At 39.2% G+C, this 27,794-nt stretch overlaps 2 protein-coding genes across 2 annotated transcripts; one reads left to right on the top strand and one right to left on the bottom strand.

Annotated features, from left to right (window-relative positions):
• The first annotated feature begins 286 nt into the window (after positions 1 to 286).
• LOC134815935 (serine/threonine-protein kinase B-raf-like) lies at positions 287 to 27,236 on the top strand. Its single transcript, XM_063824549.1, is given in 9 exon segments — positions 287 to 413; positions 10,729 to 10,884; positions 15,126 to 15,229; positions 15,412 to 15,573; positions 22,021 to 22,116; positions 23,969 to 24,081; positions 24,084 to 24,994; positions 25,151 to 25,227; positions 26,786 to 27,236. Coding segments are annotated over 9 exon segments (1,803 nt in total). The 5' UTR covers positions 287 to 305; the 3' UTR covers positions 26,862 to 27,236.
• LOC134815934 (uncharacterized) lies at positions 17,744 to 20,108 on the bottom strand. Its single transcript, XM_063824547.1, has 4 exons — positions 20,002 to 20,108; positions 19,658 to 19,849; positions 19,239 to 19,501; positions 17,744 to 18,914 (listed from the first exon to the last, which is right to left on the bottom strand). Exons 1-4 carry the CDS (start codon positions 20,090 to 20,092, stop codon positions 18,006 to 18,008), a joined length of 1,455 nt encoding a protein of 484 aa, XP_063680617.1. The 5' UTR covers positions 20,093 to 20,108; the 3' UTR covers positions 17,744 to 18,005.
• Positions 27,237 to 27,794: the final 558 nt, after the last annotated feature.

Genomic DNA, 27,794 nt, shown 5'->3' with positions numbered 1-27,794 from the left:
TTCTTGTTAGAGGTTGTAGTAAGTATTGTCTAATTCCTAGCAGCATTGTCGGTATTTTATATTAACACCGTTCCTTTTATAACAATCTAATACCTTTCACGAACTGTTTGGGAATGATGTGATGTGCTAGTTGAATATCCTTATTGATGATCACTATTGATTTTCATACAAAAATAAACGCACTCATCTGTTAGTTTATTGAAACTGCTTGGAAAAAAGTCATTCAAGACTAGACAAAAATAATCGCCTTATCCCCTTGACTTTATAATCACTCATGAGTTACTAACCTAAAATTTACTTTAGTCATGGACGTGAAAGAGGCTCAGCAGATTATGAGGATACAGGAGCAATCCTTAAGGGAGTTGCAAAGGCAGTTTGGGGCTATGGAGAATCCACCATCAATATATCTAGAGGTTCGTTCTACAACTTAAATTTTCTCATTTTTATTCATTTTCTATTCTCATAGGAGATATCTATCATGCTGTGTGTATTCTGAATTTATTCAATATTTTCTACGTCATATTTTTAACTTAACCGGTGGCTGTTATTTTATTGTTTTTGTTCAGCCAGTTCGGAATAAATAGGCTGTTGATAGGCTGATTCAGTGAACCTCAATTTATCACAGTGTTTATGTCAAAAGAAAAAGTTCATGTTAATCAGTTTAATGAGGGTTGTTGAGTTGATCTTCTGGACAGTTACGCAGCCACAATTAAACCATTTTCAACTGATAGTACTGATTTGCACCAACTTAAAGCGGTAACACTTGTGAATACCACTGTTTATCACACAAGTTTTCAAGTCCAAAGTTCAAAATCTCCTTACAGAGAATTACTGTTTAACTTAATTGAAATAAATAATACTGTGGTGTGATTGAGTTTCACTGTGGATGTTACTTTCATGGCCTTGAGAGATACTGCACACATGATTTTTAAATTCAACCGTCTTGTTTAGTAGATCAAAATAGAAAACAATACAGTGTTGTATTGGTTCATTACATTCATTAAAAACGATGCGGAAATACCAAGTGATATACTGCATCACAATTATCACATTGAAACATTGAGAGAAAGAGAAAAAATATTTCATTGGACAAGGTCGTAAATGGTCCACTGTAAGTAAAGATGATTGTTTAGAATGAGATAAAGTTAAGGCACAGCTTTTAGCCAACTGGAACTGATGTTGAGAATATCTTTTTAGATACAACTTGCATTTCTAAAAATATTTCGATCTATTTGATGATTCATGCTCTTGTGATTGCACTTTAATTTATCATTTTGGATTAGAACCTAATGAAAGGCTAATTGACTTATTGGTTGATTGCAGTCCTCATCATTGTAAGGTGTTGGATTGAAGAAGAGGTTGCATGTCGGTCAGGACTCAGGGTGCATTAATTGAGAATTTAATACACATGTATTATATGGGTTCATTGATTCTATGAGTTTGTATTTTAATTTGCAATCAATAAAACAGTCATCGACTTTTTAATCCAGTAGTTTTCAAATTACAAATGTTCATCTAGTTCTACCGTTCACACTCATTTTTCTAGTTGTTCAAGATAAAAAGTATAAAAGTACACTAATTCCCACGTAAAAAATAAGTTGATCCCAAAAATCAGCTTGAATATAGTTATCATCATGGCATCACCCCTGCAGATTTCGTCGATTTCAGGTGTCGTCGGCACCATAAAAATTAAAAGCAAACATAAATTTTTTCCCCTAAAATCAAACGCTTTCTGCGCAAAAAATTGACCTCAACAGAAAAAATTAAACATGGCTTCAAATCCAAATTTGAACCAGAGATTTTTCACTTCCTCTCGATAAACTCAATTTTCAACCCAAAATAAAGTCTCAAAGGGGTAAATTACTCAGGTCAGGATTGTAGGCAATAATTAAATGCCAAACCATACATTTTTGTCCAATCCAGCTGCGCAGCGAGCGAAGCGAGCAAGCTGTGGCAGGGGTCCCGCTGCAGCCCCCAGCGGGGTCCAGGGGCGGAGCCCCTTGGCGGGGGCTAGGGGGGCACAGCCCCCCGGAAAATTTTTGCAAAATAGGGTGTTTTAGACGACATTTGGCATTAAAGAAATTTGTAGGACAGCAGTAAACTGGGATTGAAAAGAATCAAGTACTCACGTAAATTTGGTAACTTCACAATAGTAATCTGCATTCTCCAATCAGAATATTTCACTGTGTTCCAAAACTGACAGGATGTTCCTCTTTGATTTTTATACAATCGAAATATTTTCTTCAAAAATTTCCTCAATTAATTTGTCTTTATTCCAAAAAAATATTTCGAAATTTAGGAGTAACTTCTCAAAAATTTCCTCTTTTTCCTCCCGTTTTTCCTCCCAAAAAAAATTTCCTCCTAGGCTGCCTGGCAAGATGGCGTGTTTCTGGATGTGGGCCCTAGCCCCCGCCAATGGGGTCCGCCCCTTACCTGGACTCCGCTGGGGGCCGCGCCCCCAGACCCCTGCCACAGCTTGCAGCTTTGCTCGCCGACAGCCCCCCCCCCCCCCCCCCCATTCCCCCAAAGAAAAATCCTGGCTACGTGCCTGAGCAAAATATAGGTTTAGGGCTTTTCAGATGATTTGGCTCCTCAACAGATACCGACGTACATAACGGTCAATATGTAGTTTAGGTTTACCTGGCCCGTAGGTTACGAATGTGCCCGAGGAGGAAAAAAAAGCAAACTTAAGAAAATTTCTCGAGAACTTAAAAGTTCACCTCAAAACGAAATCTGCACCTATGCATGGCATCATGCACATTGCACATGATTAAAATCCAAATTGTTCAGATATCTTAGTTTTAGGCAAACTTGTCGTCTTGTTGGAACGGTCCACTACCCCAGACCTGCAACTCAAGAATACTGATATGTAGAGCCAGAGGGCAGAGGCTGGTGTAGAGTGATTCTTGAGGCGTAGGTTGGATCCTTATCAGACACCATAAAATCGTAGGTATTTAAAGCCTGGATGACCGCTCCAATCAACTCCTCATCAGCGTAGATGTGAGTTCCAACAATCTGCTCTTTACAACAGTTTCGGATATTTCAGATCTTGATCTTGTGAATTCTGAAGACACCACCTAATTCGATCCAAATCTTGTTATTATCTGCAGCACTTCGGGTATGACTGTATGTACAAATGCTACTGTCAACGTCTAGCTCAGATCAGAATCTCCATTGCTCTCTCCTTGATATCTTAAGCTTTATCTTTAAGCTCAAAAGCCTCATCCTTTACCCAATAAGCTTGCTCTCCGATAGCATCTGCTTTGTCTATAGCAGAGTATCCTTCTCGTCTTATTTCCTGAGCCTCTTCTTTAAGAGAATTGCAGATGTCCACCACACACTCTTCTCTGCTAGGTCGTCTCCCTTCGAGATCCGTATCTCCAAGTACCAGCTAGCTTGGTACATAAAACAAGCAAAAACAGGTCCTTAAGAAACATAGCAACCAACTCCTCTAACGTTCTAAAAATGTGCCCGAAATTGTGAAGTCAGATCAATCTAGCGATACGTGTCCTGCAATTAATGATAAGGTATTTATCAGGAATAGGATAATGAGATTTTACAGGAAGAATGCCAGCTGATTTTCTTATTTTTAATCATAGACGATACCTGTTGGTCGCTATCGGTTGTGAGAAGTGAGACAACGTATGCTACGCATGAGGCCCCAGGTCAAGATTTATGCGAGATTGCGAGCCAGACTCATCGCACAAAATTTGTAAATAAATGAGGAAACAGAAAAAGTTTAACTTAAAAGTTGAGGGAATTAGGAACTTAACATGTATTTTATACTCTTAAAGTTAACGTGTATTTTATCACTTGTTTATAGCGTGAAAACTTCGACGTAACGCGCGCGAGATTTTTGCCAGATTTTTGCGAGTTTCGTTTAAATCTCATAGCTAGGCTCACAATATCGTGAGATTCTCCGCGAGATTTCGGCATCCTCTTTCAGCACTACATATTCGGTCGCGCGCTTGCATTTTCATCGCTTTTCAGCGTGTTTATTCTTAGTTTATTTACCATGCAACGGTCCCATAATACTATTCCTCATATTGCTGGCCTTTTCGTCTTTATCATCAAGCCGACTTTTCATGGTCAATGAACTTTTGGTATTGATTGTTTTGAATTATTACTGGTTGTGACTTGTGTTACTCTGACGGCTTACTTTTCTGTACTGTCTAAGTCTTAAAGGATACTAGTTGTTGTCGATACTAATCGGTTTATAAGATCAAGATTCACAGTGGTTACTATAGTTACCATGGTTGCCATTAAAGGAGGTCCGGTAAAAGTTTGATAAAGGGTCTCTTCAACTGGAGAACTGACTTATTAATCCTAGCAGGTAATTAACTCTGGATCCTTACATTGATTCCATTCTAAAGTCTAGTATAGTACTACCTTAAGTTGCAGGAGCGCACGAATATCTATATGTAAATATTACAATGCATGTATGGAATCGTGGCCTAGTTGGTTAATCCGTCGGTTCCAGATTAGCAGATTGCGAGTTCGATACCCGGGACGGATAATTTTTTCCACTCTTTTGGCAATTATGAATAACTATACTAATGAACTAATAACTATACTAATGAATAACTAAACCTCTGTAATATAATTAGCATATAATTAGCAAAGTGAAATGAAATTGTTATCCGGCCGCGGAGCGGCCGAAAAATTTATGGTAGTCGTTTTAAAAATATATGGTAGCCGTTTTTTCTTTCCAGACTGGATTCCTAGTCCCTTTTTAAATTTATGTCACTGGGAACCATCGTGCTACGAGAGGCTTACCACGTTTACAATATGTAACATAATATAATTCATAAAAATACGCACGTAAATTTTTCGTTATTTATGGATCCAATAACAGCGACATACTTACAATTCTGAGAAATAAACATCGAGCGACATAAAGCAACTTACTTACAATTTCGCTTACAAAGGGACTCGCGAAATCTTTTTAAATAGAAAATAATTTGTGGGGCAAGAAATCTTGCAGGCTGGGGGGGGGGGGGGGGGGGGGGTTGGTGGGGAGTACATTTCGCCACTGCACGTGACACGTGAAAATCGCACTTTTAGTCTCAAAATCCAATCTCATCGCACTTTTTTTAGAATCTTGATAGGGGCATGAGGCTATTTTCGAACCAATAATTAGTGTTTTCAATATTCAAGTTTCGAGATCAAGATAAAATACAACTTGTGAAGAGTAATTTTAATTTTAAGACCCCAATAAAAATCCCTCCGGTTTCGGCCTTTTCAATCGAAAAGTAATTAGTTTTTTATCTACACTTATCCCGCATCTGACTTATACTCACCATGATGATAGGAGGGCATATTTCAATGCATGTTCCGTACCATCATCATTGATAATGTGGATAATGGTACGGGGCAGTCCCAGGTTTCTGCACACGGCTTTTGTTCACTAGCAGGAACCTGTGGTATCAACAGACATTCAGACATTCAGACATTCAGACATTTTTTTGAGACCTACATTATTCCTTCCTTGGGAAATTTAGTACTTCTTCATGCTGGTCAAAAGGCCATAAAAGCAGTCGACCCACTCAAAAAATATTTATCTCTCGGTTTTCGCGGAAAGTCGTGTTAAATTTGAAGTCGTGGTGTCAGTAAAATGGCAACAGATATATATTATATACCGTCTCGCTTTAAAATATGTAGTAAGATGTACCTCTTGAAAATAATTTGCTCGTAGTACAAATTATACAGTATATTTGCATCTGCTCATCAACTTTGTTGTGAGCTGAGGCTTTAATTTTTGCTTCTCCTTCATACTCATAACTTAAGACAAATTCTCTTATCAAGCGGACGAGAGTTTTCATTTGGTAAATATTGAAGATTTATACATCAAATTATTCTTTCAACTTCCTGATAAATTTTTCTACACAGGTCCCATCACCGGGACAAAACGACGGTAAAATTTACCCAATTTACACTAAGTTATCATTGAGTAGCTGAAACTGGGAACGATTAACCAGTAGTCATTTAGTCATCACTAATAAGATTATGTAATGTACAAAGATACTAATTATGTAATGTACAAATTTAGTCATCTACCTTATAATTTGGAGGTTTCTGTTTGTATGTTCGTCTACGTGCAAATTGGATGAGAAATATGAAGTTGTATAGTAACCTGTAATAGGATCAGAGTGGAACGCGCAAATGCAATGCACGTGCAGACATACTTGATATTTAGAGCAACATCATTCGATATATTTTGTTGTGATTACGTTCTGTTTAATGTGTTTCACCAACAACAAAAAATTGGCTAGATATCTGTTTAGGGTGGATATTTTGACAACGATACTTCGATTTAATTGATTGATGCAACAGCTGTACGGTTTCTCGATGTCACGTGTCAAAACATGTCATGTAGTCAGTAGTAGTCACATGTAATTAATTACTTAATCATTCGATTACATCGGAATCATCATCGTCGTCTGGACATCTGACTCAGAAAAAACGAACAATTTACAGCGCTATCTTCATTATCTAAGTTGTCATCTTCAGCCTAAATTTGTTTGTATGGGCCCTAGGCCTATGGGGCAGTGCATTTAGAAGATAGAGATACTTGTAACGGGTTAATGTCATAACCGAGTATACTTGAGTTCAAAATTCATTTACAAATTACAATTTACAATATACATGCTGGATTGGTTCTTCTTTAGGATATATGATCTCCCCGTGGAATTTGGGCAAAAACTAACAAATTGTTAAATGTCTTAGATCGTTTGAAGAACTAGTTGTTTATTAGTGGTTAGATAATAAGGGCAGTACGTTGATTTTATTCTTCAACTCGATAACAATTCATGACTGAGCTGGCCAGAAATCTGATTAAGGTTGACCTTTGTCTTAAATAAACTATATAATAATGATTACAAACCGGATTTATACACGTCTCAAAAATGATAACTTACTGACTTATTGCTAATAGCTGTTGTAATATGGTATTTAGAGATATCTTTTAGGATATCTTAGTTTTAGTATAACGTTTACGGGACGTATAATTTAGTATGTGTTTCCGGGTATTATATAATAACCAATGTTTTTATATGTTCGTATTTGGGAGTTACACATTTGAGTGTAAGTCGGTTGGCTGGCAGAACTACTGTCAGACTAACTGTCTGAAACGAGCCGTCCGCTCACTTTGCACCTGACTTACAGCCAGGCCTGTGGTTGGTCCTCGCGACCACAGCGTGACTGCTAGTGGAGTGCTCATTGGCGAGACGGCGTGTCGCGTGGTACAAGCAAATGCGTTGTGCCGTCACGCAGTGTGGCGTGACGAGTTTTGAGAGTATACCCGAAGAGCCGGAAGTGGAGAGCTCACTTCTGAGTTGCCCCTTGATCATTTTAAGGGATTCAAATTGACGGTAGCCAGTCTTACTGAGCACTACCATTTGTGATTAGTCACGTCAATTGATTGGAGCGAACACTTGGAAGTTTTTATCTGTTGACGTTCACTTTGTATTACTTTTCCATTTATTTAATTCTCCTTTTTTAGTTACTCGTTTCATTTCTACTATCCGGTACGCCCTGCCGTTCGTGCTACGTGACTAGAGCTTGACTAGCATACACTAAATACCTAGAGAAACTCCGTTTTCTATATCTGGAGGCCACTTTTAGTGTTGCTATTTTCTCGCTCGTGATTCTTCTTTTATCACCTATATTCAGTATAGTTTCGATAAGATCCTAACGTTGTCATTTGCTAAGCTAAGTTCGGGGTTACGTCGCAGTTCAGAAGAATTACGTGGAGGTTGACTTAGATCTTCAGTACTTCCTACTAGATTTGGTAAGTGTTGCTACGCATTTTGTGGTACCTGTATAGTGTATATTCCAGTGCTATCGTTTTAACGAGCACTCAGTTTTACAGCCGTTTGTAAGCTTCGCAGTACAGTTAAATCTAGATAGATAGCTCGTATTTGTGAGATTAAGCTACCATGAGAAATGATGATCGTAACGTTCGCCATCAGTTGGAAGGTTGTTGGGAGTGTGGTGATATTGGACATTTTCAGAGGAACTGTCCGAGCAGATTAGCTGGTAATAGAGGTAGATATCAAGACAGAGGGTCTTCATATCAGAGTGGTTATGGCCAACAGAGTTGGAACAGAGTGTATAGACCTAACAGTCAGGTGCCTTTAAACTTCTAAAGGGTGGCCCTAGATTTAAGAGGAGGTCACCCGCGGTCAAAAACACACGTATTTATGAGATTGTAATGAGATTTTCGAAAGTGTCGTCTTCTGTCATCAGGAAGCTTCAGGAGCTTGCTAACTGTACTTTTACCACGAATCATATCTCGGGGAAGAGAAACCAGAAGTGTGGTGGATTTAACCGCTATAAATACCAGGGTTATGGTAAATCTCGAGAAAATGTAGCGAGCATTAGTAGCAGTTGCACTTTTAGTCTTGAAGCTGCCTTAGAGGGAGTAAACCGGGTGACACGTGAACATTATAGATGTAAACACCCGATACTGTTTAAGAGGCTGCAGGTACCGGTTAGCAGCGAGACAGTGGTTAAGGATGATTGCAGTAATATGATCGAGGAATCTTGCAATGAGTTGAGTGTTGAGGATAGTATGATTCCGGGGTTCTTGTTTGATGAGAAGTTTAGTGATGACCATAGCACAGTAAACGTTGTTCAGATTACGCCTGAAGTTGATAGCCGCCATTGCAATTGTAGTCTTACTCAGGCTGATACTACAGAGAAGGCATCAGTAGTTGCGGGAGCAGTTGATGCGGTGGAAAATGTTTCAGCGGTTACTAGAGATGTAAGCTCTCTAGAGAGAGGGGTCTTGTGTACAGCAAGTAAGCCACCTCAGGCATACATTTACAATAAGGCTAAGAGCAGTGGAGCTGAGTTAAAGACGGACTCATCGGAGCGATTTGTAGATTATTCCGATAGTAATAGTGAAGAGGAGACAGATTTTCAACTGAGAAGAGCACCAGTTGTGAGGAGAAGAGAGGTTCATCCGAAGAAGTTTCGTCTGGAGAAGGATGGTGCAGCTAGCATTTATAAACAACCTAGTTTTAGTTCAACTCCTAAGGCTGTTAATAGACCTGCTCAACTAGATCTGAATTCTACAAATCCTAGTTTTCGTACGGTGACACCTCTCACACATAACATTCCCTCAGGCGATAGTGTAGAAACAGTTGATAATTCTGCAGAATTCTTCACTCCGGCTAGAGAAAGATCGGCCGCTAGAAGATCATCGAGTCCGGTTGTTGGTGAAGGAACGATGGGTCATAGAAGTTCTATGTCATATGATACAGTGGGGCACGACATTAACACAACAGGATCGCTTTCTCCTGTGGATCTAAGAAGACAGAGCCCTCCGAGGGAGGAGCGCAGATATAACACTAGGAGACCTGAGGAACGGAGACAACCTGATCGTCTAGGATACAACGTTAGACTAGTTACGGATCTTATAAAACTCTTCAACCAGTAGAAGACGAGGAGATGCCCGGATAGGGAAGTACACTTACTTTGGAATCTAGTTTCAGTACAGTATAGTCTTACTCACTTAGCTAAACTTTCTACTTAGTACTTAGCAGTGGTATAGTACCTTACTTAGGTATAACACGTGTATCTTTCAGAACAGTACTGATAGGGATATTAGGATCTTTACTCGCAACACGAACCGTTCAGGGCTGCTTTAGTGACGGAAACGTTAGAAACTTTCGTTTTTAGTTTGACTTCTTTGTTTGCTTGTCAAGAACGATTTAGAGATTCGGATACATCTCTATCAGATGATGAAGACTCAACACCGAAGACTCTACAACTTGGTGAAAAAGGAAGTATTGGAAGGTTTTGGAAGGTTTTGGAAGGATTGTGGAAGGCAATTTTATATGTTGTATTTGTTTTTGAGGATTTAAATTTAATGCACAGGTTTAGGGATGTGTATTATACTTTGAGGCTTGACTCATTTTTAAGTTTTGAACTTTTGATGCGTGGAAGCATTGAAATTTAAATTTTGAGTAGGGCGATTATTTTATTGTTTTAAAATATTCGAAAAAAATTTTTGGGTAGAGATGTTGTAATATGGTATTTAGAGATATCTTTTAGGATATCTTAGTTTTAGTATAACGTTTACGGGACGTATAATTTAGTATGTGTTTCCGGGTATTATATAATAACCAATGTTTTTATATGTTCGTATTTGGGAGTTACACATTTGAGTGTAAGTCGGTTGGCTGGCAGAACTACTGTCAGACTAACTGTCTGAAACGAGCCGTCCGCTCACTTTGCACCTGACTTACAGCCAGGCCTGTGGTTGGTCCTCGCGACCACAGCGTGACTGCTAGTGGAGTGCTCATTGGCGAGACGGCGTGTCGCGTGGTACAAGCAAATGCGTTGTGCCGTCACGCAGTGTGGCGTGACGAGTTTTGAGAGTATACCCGAAGAGCCGGAAGTGGAGAGCTCACTTCTGAGTTGCCCCTTGATCATTTTAAGGGATTCAAATTGACGGTAGCCAGTCTTACTGAGCACTACCATTTGTGATTAGTCACGTCAATTGATTGGAGCGAACACTTGGAAGTTTTTATCTGTTGACGTTCACTTTGTATTACTTTTCCATTTATTTAATTCTCCTTTTTTAGTTACTCGTTTCATTTCTACTATCCGGTACGCCCTGCCGTTCGTGCTACGTGACTAGAGCTTGACTAGCATACACTAAATACCTAGAGAAACTCCGTTTTCTATATAGCACCCAATTAATCAATTAATTAACGACAGGAAGAAGCGGAGCTACAGAGGAAAATAGAAGATTACCGCGACAAGGTGGAAAGGTTAAAGTCAGAGGAAGTACCTCGTATCCAGACCGATACCGTCCTGATGAGACTTTCGGGGAGACACGTCAAAATATTCTTCCCTAACAAACAACACACACTGGTAAGTAAGAGTTACGGGTGAGTAAGAGTTACTGGTGAGTAAGAGTTACTGGTGAGTAAGAGTTACTGGTGAGTAAGAGTTACTGGTGAGTAGGAGTTACTGGTGAGTAAGAGTTACTGGTGAGTAAGAGTTACTGGTGAGTAAGAGTTACTGGTAAGTAAGAGTTACTACTACTAGATCGGAAATATTCCGATATACGCCAGATAACCCTCTTTACATATATTAGTCATTATTGTAACGGTATACTAGAACCAGACAGAAACAAAGTAATAATTTCCCTGTCCCACATCACCTGGGCTCGCAGCTCTCCTTTAGAGTTTGTCCCAACTTTCTTCAGTAACAAAGACAAACAAATGTGTCTCCACAACAGCTGCGAGCTAGTATTCTAGTGGTACTCTACAGCTTATAGAACATGTGGTTCACACTTTGGTGGCTAGTACGAAGTGTTGTTAGGCTAATTGGTCTTGATCTGAATATCTAATTATAGCTATTAGCTAATTACATTAAAATTGAGCGGAGTATACCAGAATATATGCATTTAGCACAGCTGGTTAGTGGTTACTCACAACAACAACACCCTTATCATTAGGCAAAGTTTGCTAATAAAGATCACTTTTTTACAACTTGACTTCGGCGAATTGTCATGGGAAGAATTTTTCGAGATAGGCATATCATATTTCACGCAACTACAGTTCAACTCATTGACTTTATAGTTGCTTTTAGACGAGGACCAATTGAGTCTAGCGCGAGCTAGACCTTAATTTGGGGGTGAGGAAACAGGGACTTACAAATTGAAGATGTGCAAAATTGATTCTTAAAACTGCTGCCATTTAAAACTTGAAGAGATGAGGGAGAAATGTATTGTGTAGCCCCATATAATTAAAATTTGTAAACCAAAGTTTTACAAAAATAAGAAGAAACTTAATTGCTGATGGAAGGCGAATGTCGAATATTGATTTGATACAGCACTCTTCTTATCACATTACATAGCTTTACGTCTGCTATTTATCTAATTTTACAATAAATATATTCTGTCCAGGAATTTAAACAGTAAAGTTACTCATCTTTATAAGTATATCCAAATCAGCAGCCCATCCCCTTCAACCTCAGTAAACAGTAAACAACTGATAAGTGTAAGCGTGCTAACTGCTGCCCTAACTGTTATTGTATTGCTTGTAATTATCAGCTCTTTGTTTATAAGCAGAATTACTCAGTTCTGCAGGGATTCCATGATGCACTCTGCAGCACACTTTGCAACAGCTGCACAGTTTGCAGGTGGTAACTTTAGGCAGACTTCTCAATATCAAGTAATCTTTCTGACCACTAACTACTAAGTAGGATTGTATTTAAGATAATATTACGAAAGATACGAATACTAACAGCGATTTGAAGTACTAATAACAGTTATGCCAGACATGATATTTGAAGAAGGCTTTTTTTCTGAAGATTTAAACGAGGGTTTCACCCTGTTGATTTAACAGTGTTAAAACATGTAATCATAAGTCGCTACTATGTTTTAAAAAACATATTTATAGATCCCCAAGTGTTGCTAACAGGTATATTCTAAGCATTGCAGAGTGCAGGGCAATGAAATGAAGTCCGTGGCCGCAGTTGTATTATGTTCCTAATACCCCCTCCACTGGCCCTAATACAGTAATACCCCTCCTCATAATACCCCATAAACCCCCCTAATACCTCTCACCCTAATTCATCCTCCCCCTCATACCCCTCTTCATAATACCCCCTAAACCCCCCTTAAGATACCTTTCCCCCTAATTCATCCGATTACAAATGTGCAATTTCAGGTCCTAAATGTACATCATAGCAATGTATTAGACTCATTGTGGCCAGTGCTCACGTTAGTTGGCTTTATGTAATTTTAGAATTATCTTTCGTATTACCAATGAAATTAATATATTAAGCATACCGTCAGGTAGTTTTTATAATTGAGAATTTAGTGATATAATCAAGCTCTTATCTAACAGCCAGCAGCCAGCTATTGAAGGCTGACCACGTTTCTTTACTGCCAATTTCAGTCTTACTTCTTCTGGGGGCCTCGTAACACAACTGCGGATATTAGCATCGATAATAAAGGTTATGTGTGCTGCTTTGTCCAAAATAAGTGAAATTGCCACACGGGCAATGACAGACGAATAAATTTGATTTTTAAGAAGCGCGCGGTTCTACATTTTGTGATATATGGGCACTCCTTGAACGTACGGATACGCACGCTCTGCCGTGGATATCAGGAAGAAACTATCGGTATTTATATTACTAGTGTAACCCGGCCTACGGCCGGGATTTCACTGCCGCAGTTAAAAAGGGTAGGAGTAATTACCCGCTGAGTCAAAACCCGGATTAGGCGAGCAATTCTATTCGGAGTGCCCTCACGTATCCAATAGTATGCTTAAAAGATAGTAATTCTTAATCAATAATCAATAGAAATTAACCCTTAACACCATGCACCACACCAGCCTATCATATTTGTGAACATGCATTACATTGTCGTATGAAAGTATGAACTCTCTCTACAGTCCAAACAGACCGTTTGAGCACTCCCTCCCCTAATAAGTTTATAGTATTATATGACCATGTAATATATACGCCATGTAATATATACGCTACATATGCAGAGAGAGAGAGAGCTAGCCCCGTAACTCTTGCCGTTCTTCTCAAGCCATTTTATGTAACATATTTTGTGGTACAAAACCATCAATTAAACCACTTACCACCGGCCGATTTTTATAAAATTTGCTTATTGGCTTCGTCAGAGTTTTGTCGGCACTATACCGAAAAAACCAGTCCCGTAACTATTACCGTTTTTTTTGTATAACCGTTCGGAAATTACACACAGACACACACACAGACACACACACAGACACACACACATTCTGGTGTTATTAAGTTGATCGTAGTAGTGCTTTTTTTTGTTATAGATATACCAATACTATTCTTGCGTCTTTTGTTTGATATAACCACCTGGCATGACGCACGCAAGTCATTATTTACCGATCCTGCAGATATTGCAAAATCTATCATCTTGCTCAGACGAACATTATCTTGCTGTTCAGTGTTCGATGACGCAAGCAGGTACAGCCGTCGCCCAGAAAGAATCAACTTAATAACACCAGAATGTGTGTGTGTCTGTGTGTGTGTCTGTGTGTGTGTCTGTGTGTAATTTCCAAACAGTTATACAAAAAAAACGGTAATAGTTACGGGACTGGTTTTTTCGGTATAGTGCCGACAAAACTCTGATGAAGCCCATAGGAAATTTTTTTTTAAATCGGCCGGTGGTAAGTGGTTTAATTGATGGTTTTGTACCACAAATGTTACATAAAATTGCTTGAGCAGAACGGCAAGAGTTATGGGGCTTGCTCTCTCTCTCATTACTGTGTAATATGTTATAGCTGCATTTAAGTAGCGTCATAATTGGATTAGCCCGGAAGATTCGCTGTAATGTTATACCTTAAGCTTATTAGGGGAGGGGGGACTGTTAGCGTTTGGGGTCTGTTTGGACTGCAGAGAGAGAGAGAGAGAGAGAGAGAGAGAGTTCATACGACAATGTTATGCGTGTTTTAAAATATAATATGCGGGTGTGGTGCGGAGTTAACAAGGGTTAATTTCTATAACGATTTAAATAAAATTAGAAAGCGGTTCAAGACGGGAGTGATGAGGTGTAATACTCGGTGTTCAGACCTTATGATCATGGAGTGTGGTGCCTCATGGCTAATAATGACTTAATTATCCACAAGAAATAACTGATTATGAGATTATTGTTTAAGAAACTATTGGGTCACCTAATGCGGGTTTTGACTCAGCGGGTAATTACTCCTACCCTTTTTAACTGCGGCAGTGAAATCCCGGCCGTAGGCCGGGTTACACTAGTATTTAATAATTCTATATGCTGCTATCATATCATAATTGTAATTAGCCAAAATAGCCAAAGGTTACTTAATATGCACACTGCACAGTTCGGTCATATTTTGAGTGTTTATGAGACAGTCACCAATTGGTTTCTCGTGAAATCGTACGTTAAAAATATGGTATAACTTAGATTATTGGCCAAGTTTCTTCTTCCTGTTTACACTTAAGCGTGTACAAATTTGCACAGTAAACATGTTCCCATCGATATGCAGATCAACCTCCTTGTACTAAAGAGGAGGATAATTGCTACCCTCTAGCGTTGCTAGGGTTATAAATGCCTTTATCTTGAAGTTCTCTTATTGAAATTGTAAATCCAGGTTAAAGTTAAGAGTGACGTGACATTAGAAGAGACTTTATCCAAAGGTCTGAAACTGAGAGATCTGACGACTGCTGATTGTTACGCTTACGATACTTTGACACTGTAAGTTTGTTATGGGGGGGGGGGGGGGGGGGTATTGGTCACCACGGACTTAACTTAACTTTACCACCGTATCTTTGTAACAACTTTTCTCAGTCCTTCAAATTAGCTTATAGCTTATTACTCGCTGTTTTTGTGGTCTATAAGTCAAAAATACGCAATCCTATAATAATGTATTGTCGCAGTGAAAGGTTGGAATGGAACAGCTACTTAGAGGACATAGATGCTGATCAGATCACTATAGACTACACAGGAGGTTCACCGTCTCCCCACACTTTAGAAAGGAAAACTTACCTCAAGATCGCATCCTGTTCGGTGTGCACGCGGTTATTGCTCACGGGTTACAGGTGAGTGCTTTTATATCAGGTTATAGAAGCTCAGAGCTTCTATAACCTGGTAATCTATAATTCCAGTAATCTAGATACTCAGAGCTTATTTTATAAACGAACTAGAAAGCCGGTGGTCGCAGGGAGGAGGCTAATAGAATTCTTTAATAGTCAGTTTTATTGCATCAAAAATTATGTAAATTTGCATTTTTTCTCAATTTTTTCAACGAGCCTGCTAAATTACAGAATCTCTTTTTAAAGTCGGCTGTCGCAACATAAGAATCATCACACTTTCCGTCACCCATTCAGCTCACACTATCTTCATAATTAAATTGTGCGAACTTCTCCTTTAAAGTCACGGGATTGTGCAGAATTAATCGACTTAAGTTATTTGTGCAAACTGTTATGAGGTTATCAAGACAATTATGTTAATAACTCATTGCATAACCTATGAATAATTTTTGCAACTTTGAGCCAACATTACCTGGATTTGTCACCCTTCTGCGTAAATCGTGTTGTAACTTTCACCCTTTTTTTTATATAGACACTTATTTCACTTCGGAGTATTCCAACAGCCATATTGTTACACAAGTGCAACCAGCCAATTACAGGAAGCCGAAGGATTTGTTTTTAGCCAGTGACGGTTAAGGTAGTGTGTACCATACTTTCTTCGCCCGAGACTTTGCTGCAATGTGCAGCTCCTCATTTAACCCTCACACCCGATTTCTCGAGTATTCGGCTGAGTAGACCGGGGGGCTGCATAGACCACTCACGATCCTTAGCTGAATGTCAACGACACTCACCCCACGACCAGGCAGGCAGTGGGATTTGAACCTTTGCAACCTCACGATTGCAAAGCTGGCTAACCAACTGCGCTACCTGGCCGTTCAAAGACACATCTCTGTTTATCACTGCTAGAATAAAATTGATTCGAACCAATAGTAAAACGACAAGATCGTGGAAAGGAATCTTAAAGGAAATTCACGACAAGTTTCTAGACTCTATTGAAACTTCGGAGTATACTATATAACGATTATATGGATAATGTAAAATCCTGATTTAATTGGAATATTATTTATGAGTCGCATAGTTGAAATGTTTTCTTGGGTAAATTTCTATTGATCCCGTTTGATGCAACAAGGAAAAGGCTCCTATCAGAAAAGGAATTATTCAACGTTTCAATGTGACAACATCGTATTCATGATCTACAAATATTTCTATCAAAAATTCAAAACGTAAAAAATGGATAATGGTAAGTCGTGAACAAGTCATTCATTCTCTACTTTAAAAAACGAGAAATTTGGATTTTGGGATGGTGTGAAATAGGGGCAAAATTTAACAATTAAAAATCAAATTTTAAATTGTTTCAGACAAGAATTCATGGTATTTATAAACTCTTAAATGTTTGTAGGGATGGTGGCCGGCAGGTGGTTGTTTCTAGGAGGCTGTTTAGAGGACTGGAAGCTGGTTGTAGACTGAAGACTGTGGAGTAAATTAAGGAGTAGTTGATGTTTGAGAGGCTGCTGCACTGGATGATTTTGGAGTTTCAATGGGTGTGCTTGGAGTACAATTGGGGTTATTTCACAACATTTGCATCTTGGTAGGTTTGATCAGGAGTTGTTCTTGCTTTCTTGTGGAAAGGTCCCGGGTTCAAATCCGGTCTGATGCAGTCATCAAGATGCACACTTCCTGGCGCGTAGGACTTACCCCCTACAGCTAGTACACTAGTATAGTGTCGTGGCACATAGTGGCGTAGGGTTACTAAAAAGAGATAAGCACCACAGGCCATCCCAACACCAGGAGAGAACAGCCCTTATATTTTTGATGTCGGGTGTTGTTAAGATTGTGTGTTTGACGAGTAGTTGGTGTTGGAGATTTTGGGGTAAGTAGTTATCATGTGGATACTGGATAGTATTAAGGTGTTTCGAGGAAGTATTGCTGAGGGTTGTTGACTGGGATGATAAGTAGTTTGTGGAGTAAGTGGAACTTAAGATTATGTTCCCACAACTTCCCACAGAAGTATGGGCTGTTTTTGATGCAGTTGATATATTTAAGGACTGTTGAGAGGTTTCAGGGCAAGTACTGAGTAGTATATACAGTGTGGTAGTAATACAGTGTAGTATATACAGTGTGGTTAATAACAATAAGTTTTCGCATAAATTAAGATGAATTGCGACTATGAGGCTTAGAAATGTTAACAATTAAGTTAATTATATGGGGTTGAGATAATCGTTTAAACATTCTATGATTCGTTTTAATTTTAATTTCATAGAGTATTGGCTAATAATGAAGAGTAGCAGCCTGGGAGGCAGCTTCTTAAATTAAATCTACTCATGTGATAATTGTGCTAAATAATAATTTGCACAAATTGAAAATTCAATTAAATTTATGTGTAATGTTTTAAAAAATCTAATTATCATATCGTCCACTTTAAAACGTACGTAAGTCCAAACTTATTTGACCAGGTTACATAGAAATAGTCCTAACGTTAAGGAAACACCAAGTCCTGAAATTGCAACTATAGTTGGGATTTCACTTTCGTCCGACAACGACAGGGCTGAGATAACTGTTCCAAGACAAGAAGCGAGGTTTGCAACAACATTGTAGATCTTGGCAGCTTGTTCTCCGAGACCAATGTTGTGTAAATTCCACTTCTCGTAAAAAGAAAACTTGCTGGGTGTATAAAGATTAAGGTGGCACGCCTCCCCTAGCCCCATTAGCGTCAATCCTATCAACAACTGGTGTGTAAAGTCCAAGAATTTGAAATTATTTGTTGTCGCTCCAAATGCCACGACTGCACCGAAGTGAAAGAACAAGTTTCCTACTGCCATGGTGACTACAACATTAAACCTTTTAATTCTACCAGCAATGAAGCTCAACGTTAAAGCAGATACAAGTGAGACAGTGCTGAAGATGCGTAGTAATTGTACAGCTGAAGAAAGGGAAATGGAGGAAGAATACAATATCCTTGCCGGGAGCACAAACCCGATCAGTTCGCATACCGAATTATTGAGGAATAGGACTACATCGGGAAAGTAGAAAGCGACTTTTCGTGACCACAGTGTAATAGATTGAGGGCCTATACTATTACATTGGTCTGATGAGCCAGAGGAATCTTCCTCATCAGTTGATTCAACTCTCTGATGAAGATTCTCTTTTACTTGTATGTCCGTTAAGCATGGTAGTAATAAAAGGGGAAGGATGTTGAAGGAGGCCAGACCAATACTAACTAATACCCACCCACCAGCTACAAACAGCTCAGTCCCCAATATTGTTGAAAGTATTGCCCCAACTTGCATGAAGCTGCTTATCAAGATCATCGCTGTCTTATCTCCCTTGAGATACAAATCTATTACCTCACCCTGAAATGCATTATTAATAATTCGATTTGAAAGTTTAAGAGTTCTTCTAAAGTCCTGGTGTATGAAATAGGCGCAGGTAGACCGGTAGTTCAGCTACCGGTAGTTCAGCTACCGGTCCACGAACGTGACCCCACGAAATTGAAATGCGCGGAGATTTCGTCTATTTCGTATACCAGGACTTAACACACAGTAGCACATGAACATTGAACATATAAGTTTAATTTTATATCTTTGGTGCCGTATATCACATCCTCTGCGCTAAACACAGGTTCGGAAAAAAGATAAAGAAACAAAAAGCAGCTCCCCAAACAAAAAGATGCTCACCTGCAAAACCACATACAGTATGCCCACTGCAAACCCCTGAATACCCCTCAGTAACGCTATTGTCCCGAAAATGACTGATTCTCCAGAGTTCCTATCAAGCAGTACTCGAACCACGGCCATCAGAGAGGAGCAAATCAGGTTAAAGATACTCACACACATGTATCTTTTGAAAAGAGACGTATTTCTGATGGTTTTTGGTAGACATTTGTAGATATAGGGTCCAGCGGGGGAGGTTATTAGGGCTGCAGAAATAGAAACAGTACCTAAAAAAGAGCAGCTCTTATTGATTATTGTGTTGATCATAAATACAAGAGTCACCTTGGTTTAAAATCCAAATGCATATTTTTCCGAATTGCAGCTTAAGTAAATGTGAAATGTTTTATCACGAAAATTATTGTTCATCGAACATGTAATCTTACCAACGATTGTATTGAAGCCAGATTTTTTGAGGAAGTCTATGTAAAATCCAGAGGGGTACAATTTGGTCATGTACACCACGTACATTCCAAGGCAAGCAAAAATGATTATCGTCACTCGATGGCACGTCGTTAGTTCTGTAGGAACTAACGTTAGTTCTGTATGGTTCGTTAGTTCAGTAGGGTTCGTTATTTCTGTAGGGTTTGTTTGTTCGTTAGTTCTGTAAAGTTAAGAAAATTAAGGTATTCTTGAAATCCTCGTAATTAATTGTGAATTCTAAGCTACGGTGTGGTTGAGTTTTTGATTTACTTCCGTTAGTGGAAAGGAACTAATACTGGAACATTACCTTTAGACAGTTTCTCGTAATCTGATGAAACCGGTTTGTCCTTCTTCTTCGTAAGAAGACATTTCATCCCCTTAGTGGCCTTGAAGGTCATTTAAACTGTCGCCTACCCACCTATTGATTGAAAAGTAGCTTACCTAAACCATAACAAAATTGGGGAAAAAAAAACATTTATATTGTGATCGACTTCAAATAGTTGGGCACTGGGTAGATGTAGTTCGTGAAGCTGTCTGCATTGTATAGATACTACATTGACGTTCAACAACCATGGCAACGGGAAGTGGGGCTTCTACTGAAAACTTTAAATCAATAACCAACAGAGCGTAAACTCTACCAATTTTTACGACCAACGGTCAATTAAAAACAGGAAACTTAGATGTGGAATTGTGGAAGGACTTTACGAGCCCGCTCCTCATCCTGCGAGCAGTGAGAGGAGTTCCCTCCTCACACGTGACTTCAGGCTCATTCGAACATCGACCGAGATGAATCAATCATTTCATCTTCAATCTTTTCAACGGGCCTAGTGTTGCTGATAAATCCGAGATAACACGCGACTTCGACATATATGTTATATTGCGTCGTATGGGAGCGCATGGGGTCAAATTATCACAATTGTTGCAGATATTTTTTGCAGAATGGAGAAATTGCATGGAGGTATTTATGGTGGCCAGTGCCCAGTATGTGTTAGAGCTCGTGGCAGACTTTCAGGAGCCAAACCTAAAATACTCCTATGTGGTCATCCCTCCCTCCTTCCCTCCTTCCCTCCATCCCTCCATCCCTCCCTCCTTCCCTCCATCCCTCCATCCCTCCATCCCTCCCTCCCTCCCTCCCTCCCTCCCTCCCTCCCTCCCTCCCTCCCTCCCTCCCTCCCTCCCTCCCTGCCTCCCTCCCTCCCTCCCTCATCAGAAAAGAACAAATAATAATATATCTTATCTTACGTATTATTTGTAAATTGCCGGCAGCATCAATCATTCAATTCACAAATCACGTTTCACTGTATTGTGAGTCAAACTGTGATCCTCGTGAACTTAGAACGTTTCCTTGGCAAAGAAATTACAAATAATTCAAACAGTAAACTTAAATACAGATAAACGTGACTCACGAATGAAATTGTTTGAAAAATGAATCTTAAAATAAACCGCTGCCAAATTAATTAGTATATAACACACTTATTATTCACACTAACTTATTCAATCAAACAATTATCTATTTATAAGTAGGCCACGTCCTGCAAATATTCAAATACTCGTCAAACTTTGGACATACCTTCATAAAAATTCATAACACACCAGCCTTTTTAGATACGATATCAAGATTTTACACACACTTTGAAATAGATGTGAATAAACGGCGAGCAAAATTTCGAACCGATACCGCAAGAAATGATTAACTTATAGCGTCTTAACCAAAAAATTATTTTTATCCGAAAATTGCACTCTTAACCAGGAAATGCTCGATTACAAAAATAGGTATTCTCAAAATAATTTTTTTGGTGTGGAAACGGTGCGCTAGAAGGTCACTGAACTGCCTATGAGGTCATTTGGTCTGGACAGGTTTGGTGTATGCCCCCTTAATTGACCCAATGACGTAACTGCCCCTTTTCTTCTGAGGGTCGTAGAGACTTCGAAATGGCTTTGAAGTTCGAATCCGCATAGGCATGTTTATCTAGGAGTTATTGATCAACATATCATGGCATTAAAATGCTTACTTTTTGAGTTATTGGCAAAATGAAAAAGCTGATTTCCGGTTCCAGGAATCCCAAGAATCACACTGACCCCCGGTACCACTTTCTTTTAAAGTTGTCACAGAGGGAGGCACTAGGCAAAGCTAGCCCCCTCTGGTCTCCTGGTCCACAGTTTCCGAAAAATACTTTAAAGATTATTTAATTTGACACTTTTAGGTTTCCAGCAAATTCCTTGAAATTTTTAACTCAGCCCCTTTAAAACTTTTAACTTAATTAAACATAAATAAATGAAAATTGAGTATAACAGGATTAGAAAATAACGGATTTGTCCGTCTCAGGTGTATGTACTGCAATGGAAGGTACCACGAGAAGTGTGTTAAGTACGCTCCTACCACGTGCCAAGAAACAACCATGGAGAATGACGAGTTCGAGAGGTTTGCTCATTTTAAAATAGTGTTATACGCTCTACAATGTTCCGTTTAAAGACTTTTATATTTTAATACATATGATGGTTGATCGCAATCAGAGGCAACATATAAGTGCGGTGGGTGCGGAATCGCACTATTGAGTCATTAGTATTGACCAATCACTGCACTTTTTTGCACCATTGGCCGTTATTCGTTCTATCAGATTTGTGTACGTCAATTTGGTATCTATGAGATAAGATCAACATGTCCATTGTCCATAACTACGTTTAGTGTCACACGTTTTTCATGACGTAACATTAAAAACATCAGAAAGTAGAATTACTTTTTTAAATCAGGAAAAACATAATATTATATCTAGAACAATTTTTCTTATCATTATTATCAGAAGGCAAGTTGGTAATGCATTGACTTTTAAAACTATCGACATCTAATTAAAAAACAAAAGAGGGTGAATCTTAGCAAACGAGTAACGTGTCAAGCTGGATCACAATCTCTCATCAGATTGAAATCGAGTCATTTTAGTCACGTTAGTCGTCTATTATACACATAATGTGTTGGAAATCTTGTTGTAAAGTTACAAAAGTTATCATAATATTGAATACTATAAATTCCAACTATGCTTATCATCAGACACAACGTAAGGTACAGATTACAGACCACAGAATCGCACTATTTATACAAATTATTACCCCACATACATGTTGCCTCTGTTAGCTTACGGTTCCTAACAAGCCGTCACCCAACCTTGTCAACCGTCGGCTCCTCGTGAGACACTAATATACTCGCTACTACCGAACTCTTGCCTTACTCCACCTGTTTTCCATCGAACTAAATTCACTTGAAACCCTTCTGTCTTTGTCTCTCACCGGTCCCTACCAAGGACAAAAGAAAATCGCGATTATTTAGGCCAAAAATCGTGGCGCCACGGCCCGCGACAAGTCAAACTAGGCGGCAAAATCGCGGTGAATTTGCTTTTGCGAAAGATAATGTATTTGCAGAGCTAACTTAGATGTCATAAATTCGTTAACTAGCTTGTTAGTATAGATAGATTAGGGAGCGAAAGGCTCGTCAGGAAAAACAATAGCATCTATATTAATCATCTTAAGTGTTGGGTGTTAAGATCTAAACAAACTCTTCTTCATGATGTTGTTACACGAATTATGAATTAGGGATGAACTGGTTCATAGGATTAGGGTAATGAAAATTACTAATTGGTTTGTGTGTAAATGGTAGGTCTGTGCGGCTTCTAGTGATAATAGAAAATTGTTATAATTATCACGTAAGAATTATTATAAAAGTTATGTTTATATAGAAACAAGGAGAGTAACTTACATATTGAGGCACTTTCCTTGTACCTATCGAGAATGACTCGGACCGAAAATTTTCTAAATCGAAATTATTTTCAAAGTTTTTCTAGAAACTACTTTTGTTCATGTTTCATGCTACCCTGAGCATAATGAGCCGAAAATACTTTTTCGGTCCGTACCTACATTCGGAAGGCTGTGGATGTGATTAGTTCCATATAATAACAAAGAACGTGATATTTGGCCCTCGGATTTAAAGGAGAATGCGCAAATTTGGTCATCAGAGAACTGGAATAATTGCAATTTGTCGCGAGGATCTTTTTGTCTCGGCAAACGTCAAAAATCGTGATTTGTCGCGGAGAATGGGAAAAATCGCGATTCTGCACGTGCCGCGATTTCCTTTTGACCTTGGTCCCTGCCTTTCCAAACTAATTGTGTTTCCTCCTATTATATCGTCAGCACATCTTCCTTTTAGCGATTACAGTGATCCAGTTAAAATTTCATCGGCATAACTATGGTTAGGGTCAAACGTTTAACATCACATTATATTTCAGCAGGTACGGAAACGCAGTGCTCCACACTCCAATATACCCTACCGACGATAACTTTGTGCCCCGGACCCGCAGTATATCCGAACCGAACGTCACGTACAACATAAATAAGTACGGAGTTTACCACGGCGACGTAGCGGCAGCATAAAGTCGTCCGTATCCACAGTCCGCAGAGAAAGCACACCCACTCCCGGACCGCCCTCACCCACTCTGAACAGAAAACACCGCGTCTACTCCTCCGACGACTGGGAGATCTCGGAAGAGGACGTGGTCGTGGACAAGAGGATCGGATCTGGCTCGTTCGGGACTGTTTACAAGGGTTACTGGCACGGTGTGGTTGCTGTTAAGAAACTTAATGTAACGTATCCCACCCCTGCACAGTTGCAGGCGTTCAAAAACGAGGTGGCCATCCTGAGGAAAACAAGGCACGTCAACATCCTGCTGTTTGTAGGCTGTATTTCAAAACCTTACATCGCGATTGTGACTCAGTGGTGTGACGGTTCCACACTGTCGTCGCGACTCTACGTGGAGGAAGTGAGGTTCGAGCTGATCCAGTTGGTGGAAATAGCTCGCCAGACAGCTCAGGGCATGAACTATCTTCACGCGCGTAACATTATCCACCGGGACCTCAAGTCTAACAACATCTTCCTATCCGACGAGAGCACGGTTAAGATCGGAGATTTTGGTCTGGCAACTGTGAAGAGCAGGTGGAGTAACTCTGAGCAGCTCATCAACTGCCAGCCAAGTGGGTCCATCTTGTGGATGGCTCCTGAGCTTATCAGAAACGATTCACCCTACTCCATTTATTCAGACGTGTACGCGTTTGGAATAGTCCTATACGAACTCAGTACGAACTGTCTACCGTACAATCATATCACTACTAAGGATCAGATTATATTCAAAGTGGGCCTGGGAATGTTAACTCCTGACCCCAAAAAGATCAGAAGAGATTGCCCCGGTGACCTCAAAAAACTGATGTTGAATTGTTATAAAAGCAGACCAGCCAAAGAGAGGCCAACATTTAGACAGGTTCGATTAAATTCTAAGATTAAATTGATTCCTTTTTCCTTACTGATATCCCTTCCACCTTAAATTTATTTGTCCATGATTGAGACATCGAAATCAGTAATAATTTGTAGTGTATGTTAGTGGCGTGTATGTTTGTAAAATGTAATCTATTCCCAGATCATTAAAGAGTTAGAAAAAGTGAAGCAATTCTTACCAAAGCTGACTCGCAGCACCTCGGAACCTTGTATGAGCAGGTCAGTGTTCCTACTCCGTTAATCAGATTTAACAGTGTAAGGTATTTGTTATAGCTACACTAGCAGCGCATAACTCATAAAAATGTACAGTCTGAGGTATTAATGTCAGGGATAGATCGGCTACAAGACTTTCAGCTAAAACATAACCCCAGATCATTAAAATATTCTCACTCTCGTGCGATGAGATGTTGCAAAACAGACACCGACTCTGTTTCTGTAACAGAACAGCTTCTCAATGTGTTGTGAGTTATTGTGATGCAGTGCAGAGTGTGACAATCTCTCTCCTGAGTTGCTGACAAAATATTGTGTATATTACTATCATGTACATTGCATACTGTATACTGTACATTAGAGATTGGTAAGACCCTGCAGTGGTGACTGGTGAAATGGTCAGATAACAGGACGTTAAGGGAGGGCCAGGGAGGTGGCCGGTGGAGAATTAGAGAGGGGTCATTGGTATTTTAATCACTCACTCAAGAGAAAAGATGGTTCAGTGGCGAATAAGATCTCGAAAAGAGGGGAGAGTGTATATTCTGAAATGTCGGCGTGCGAGCGCACGTTACCATGTTAAAGTCATGTCCCTCTTCTGATGAGCTTCACCTACTTGACGTATTAGTCAACTAAGGACCTAACAGGGGCTAGGCTGAAGTTCTCGCTGAAGTGAATTGTGTTACAAGTGGATAACGAGATCCTTTAAAAGTCACAGTTTGAGTTAGTCTGTTCCTGGGACATGTGTACAATTAATACCGCCTCTAATTAGGTTTGGACTTCTCATTTCTTTGGAAATGTAAAAAACATTATATTACTTTTACCCCTCATATATAATAAGTAAGTTAAATTCATACAACCCCAATCGGTAAACGGACACGAGGGTGGAAGACACAAGGGTGAAGGGCACGAGGGCGTATGAAAATTTAAAATTACTAGTTCATCATTTAGGACGGTGTTTGATTCCGCCCTCGTGTCCATGTTGAAGTGAGTCATGTAATCAGCCCTAGTGACCTACTCGTCCGCCTTCGTGTCCACCCTTTTAGGTAAGTACCGCCCTTGTGTCCTATACCCGCCTGATCTGGTCGACGGTCGTCCTATTAACTGTTAACTGAGTTAACATTCCTGAAGAGGGCCAAAAAGAGCGAAGTACTTACGGGGCATAGTGATATCACATAGCACTTGCAATGTGTAGTTATTCTAAAATTAGAGGCTAAATTTTCGAAAACGTTGAATCAATCGAGTGTTGAAATAAGGCGAAGAGATTATTAAACATTCACAGCATGCTAAAAAACACAATGTTTTCAACGAAACTCTTTTTTAGTCTTTTGTCGTGTGTTTGGAAAAATAAATTTCACTTTTATTGGTTTTCTATGCTCTTGGAATTTTGGATACGCATAATATTTGTGAAAATCTTCTCATTTTTTCCTCTCTGCTGAAAAAGCCCTGTTGTTTAATTTAACTCGAAGCTTACTGGATTTATACTGTGAACTTACTCTTGGGTAGAAAACTACCATTTAGGGTAGGACTGTTTGATGTTCGAGACCTAACTTTGAACAATTATTTGCAGATGTAAAGAGTTAGCAACTACTCCACCTTCTATGGAAAATCTCAACAGCACTGACGACGAGGCTTTTGTCGATTGAGCATCTTATTAGCACTCGACAAGAGTTAGGCGCGATCTGTATTATTCCTGGACCGATTTGTTGTGAATATTGATGACTGAAAACTTTATTGTTTGTTGAGATTAATAATTGACTTTTCAATCTCTGCTTTAAGATTATTCTTTTACACCTTAGCTTTTCATTTTTGATCCGATTTTTTTGGTTTTGATCTTGGATCCGTTACAGCCCAAACACCGTTTCCGTTTTCATGACCTAATAGTAAATAGCTTTGAATTGGACGATGAATAATGAGCATTTATTCTGGTTTAGCCGATTGAATTATTCTTTGTCATGTCATCTTTTATCAATTATCATTTCTGTATTTAAAACGTTACAAAATATGATGCATACACCGAATACATGAACTATCCAATTTGTATGAAATTGAAATATGTGAAAAATGTGATACAATTTTGTAATTTTGTCTACCATGACATTTCAGATAATCCAAGATATTTTGTTTTAATTTTCATCAGACTGGTATAATTGGTAATACACGAGTATTGCCAGGTCGTGTTATCGGCCCATCACCGTAATAAGAAGATGTCATCGTTTTCTTTCTAGACTAGTACTACAGGGTGGCCCAGAAGTAACTGCCCACACGCAACCCTTTAATAACTCACGTAATTCTTCTTAGATTTCCTGAAAGTTTCGTCAAATTTAATTAATTACAGTGGGTGTGGCACGCCAATCCCTCTCGTTCGCTATTGACTGATTAAGTGCCGAGATCACGCATCTGCAATAATGCAATATCTTAAAACTAAAAGGGTCATAACTCGGTTAAATTGCATGAACAACCAACTTGAAATTTTGGGAAAGCACTTCAATTATTTGGAACAAATATTTTAAGAGTATCACCCGTTAAATTTAATTCCAACCCGGCGCGAGTCTTGGTAGGTTAAACTTACAATTCAT

Source organism: Bolinopsis microptera, chromosome 5 (genome assembly GCF_026151205.1).
Source record: "Bolinopsis microptera isolate Bmic1 chromosome 5, MBARI_Bmic_1.0, whole genome shotgun sequence".
Taxonomy (NCBI): Eukaryota; Metazoa; Ctenophora; class Tentaculata; order Lobata; family Bolinopsidae; genus Bolinopsis; species Bolinopsis microptera.
The sequence above is the reverse complement of the archived record's forward strand: the minus strand, read 5'-3'. Positions and strand labels throughout refer to the sequence as shown.

Bases quoted from the DNA above. Each gene is read 5' to 3' on its own strand.
- LOC134815934 (XM_063824547.1), bottom strand. From the start codon at position 20,092: ATGACCTTCAAGGCCACTAAGGGGATGAAATGTCTTCTTACGAAGAAG. The intron at 19,502-19,657 runs GTAAGATTACAT...GCTCTTTTTTAG, and splicing joins TGGCTTCAATACAATCGTTG to GTACTGTTTCTATTTCTGCA. The intron at 18,915-19,238 runs GTGAGCATCTTT...AATGCATTTCAG, and splicing joins TACTGTATGTGGTTTTGCAG to GGTGAGGTAATAGATTTGTA.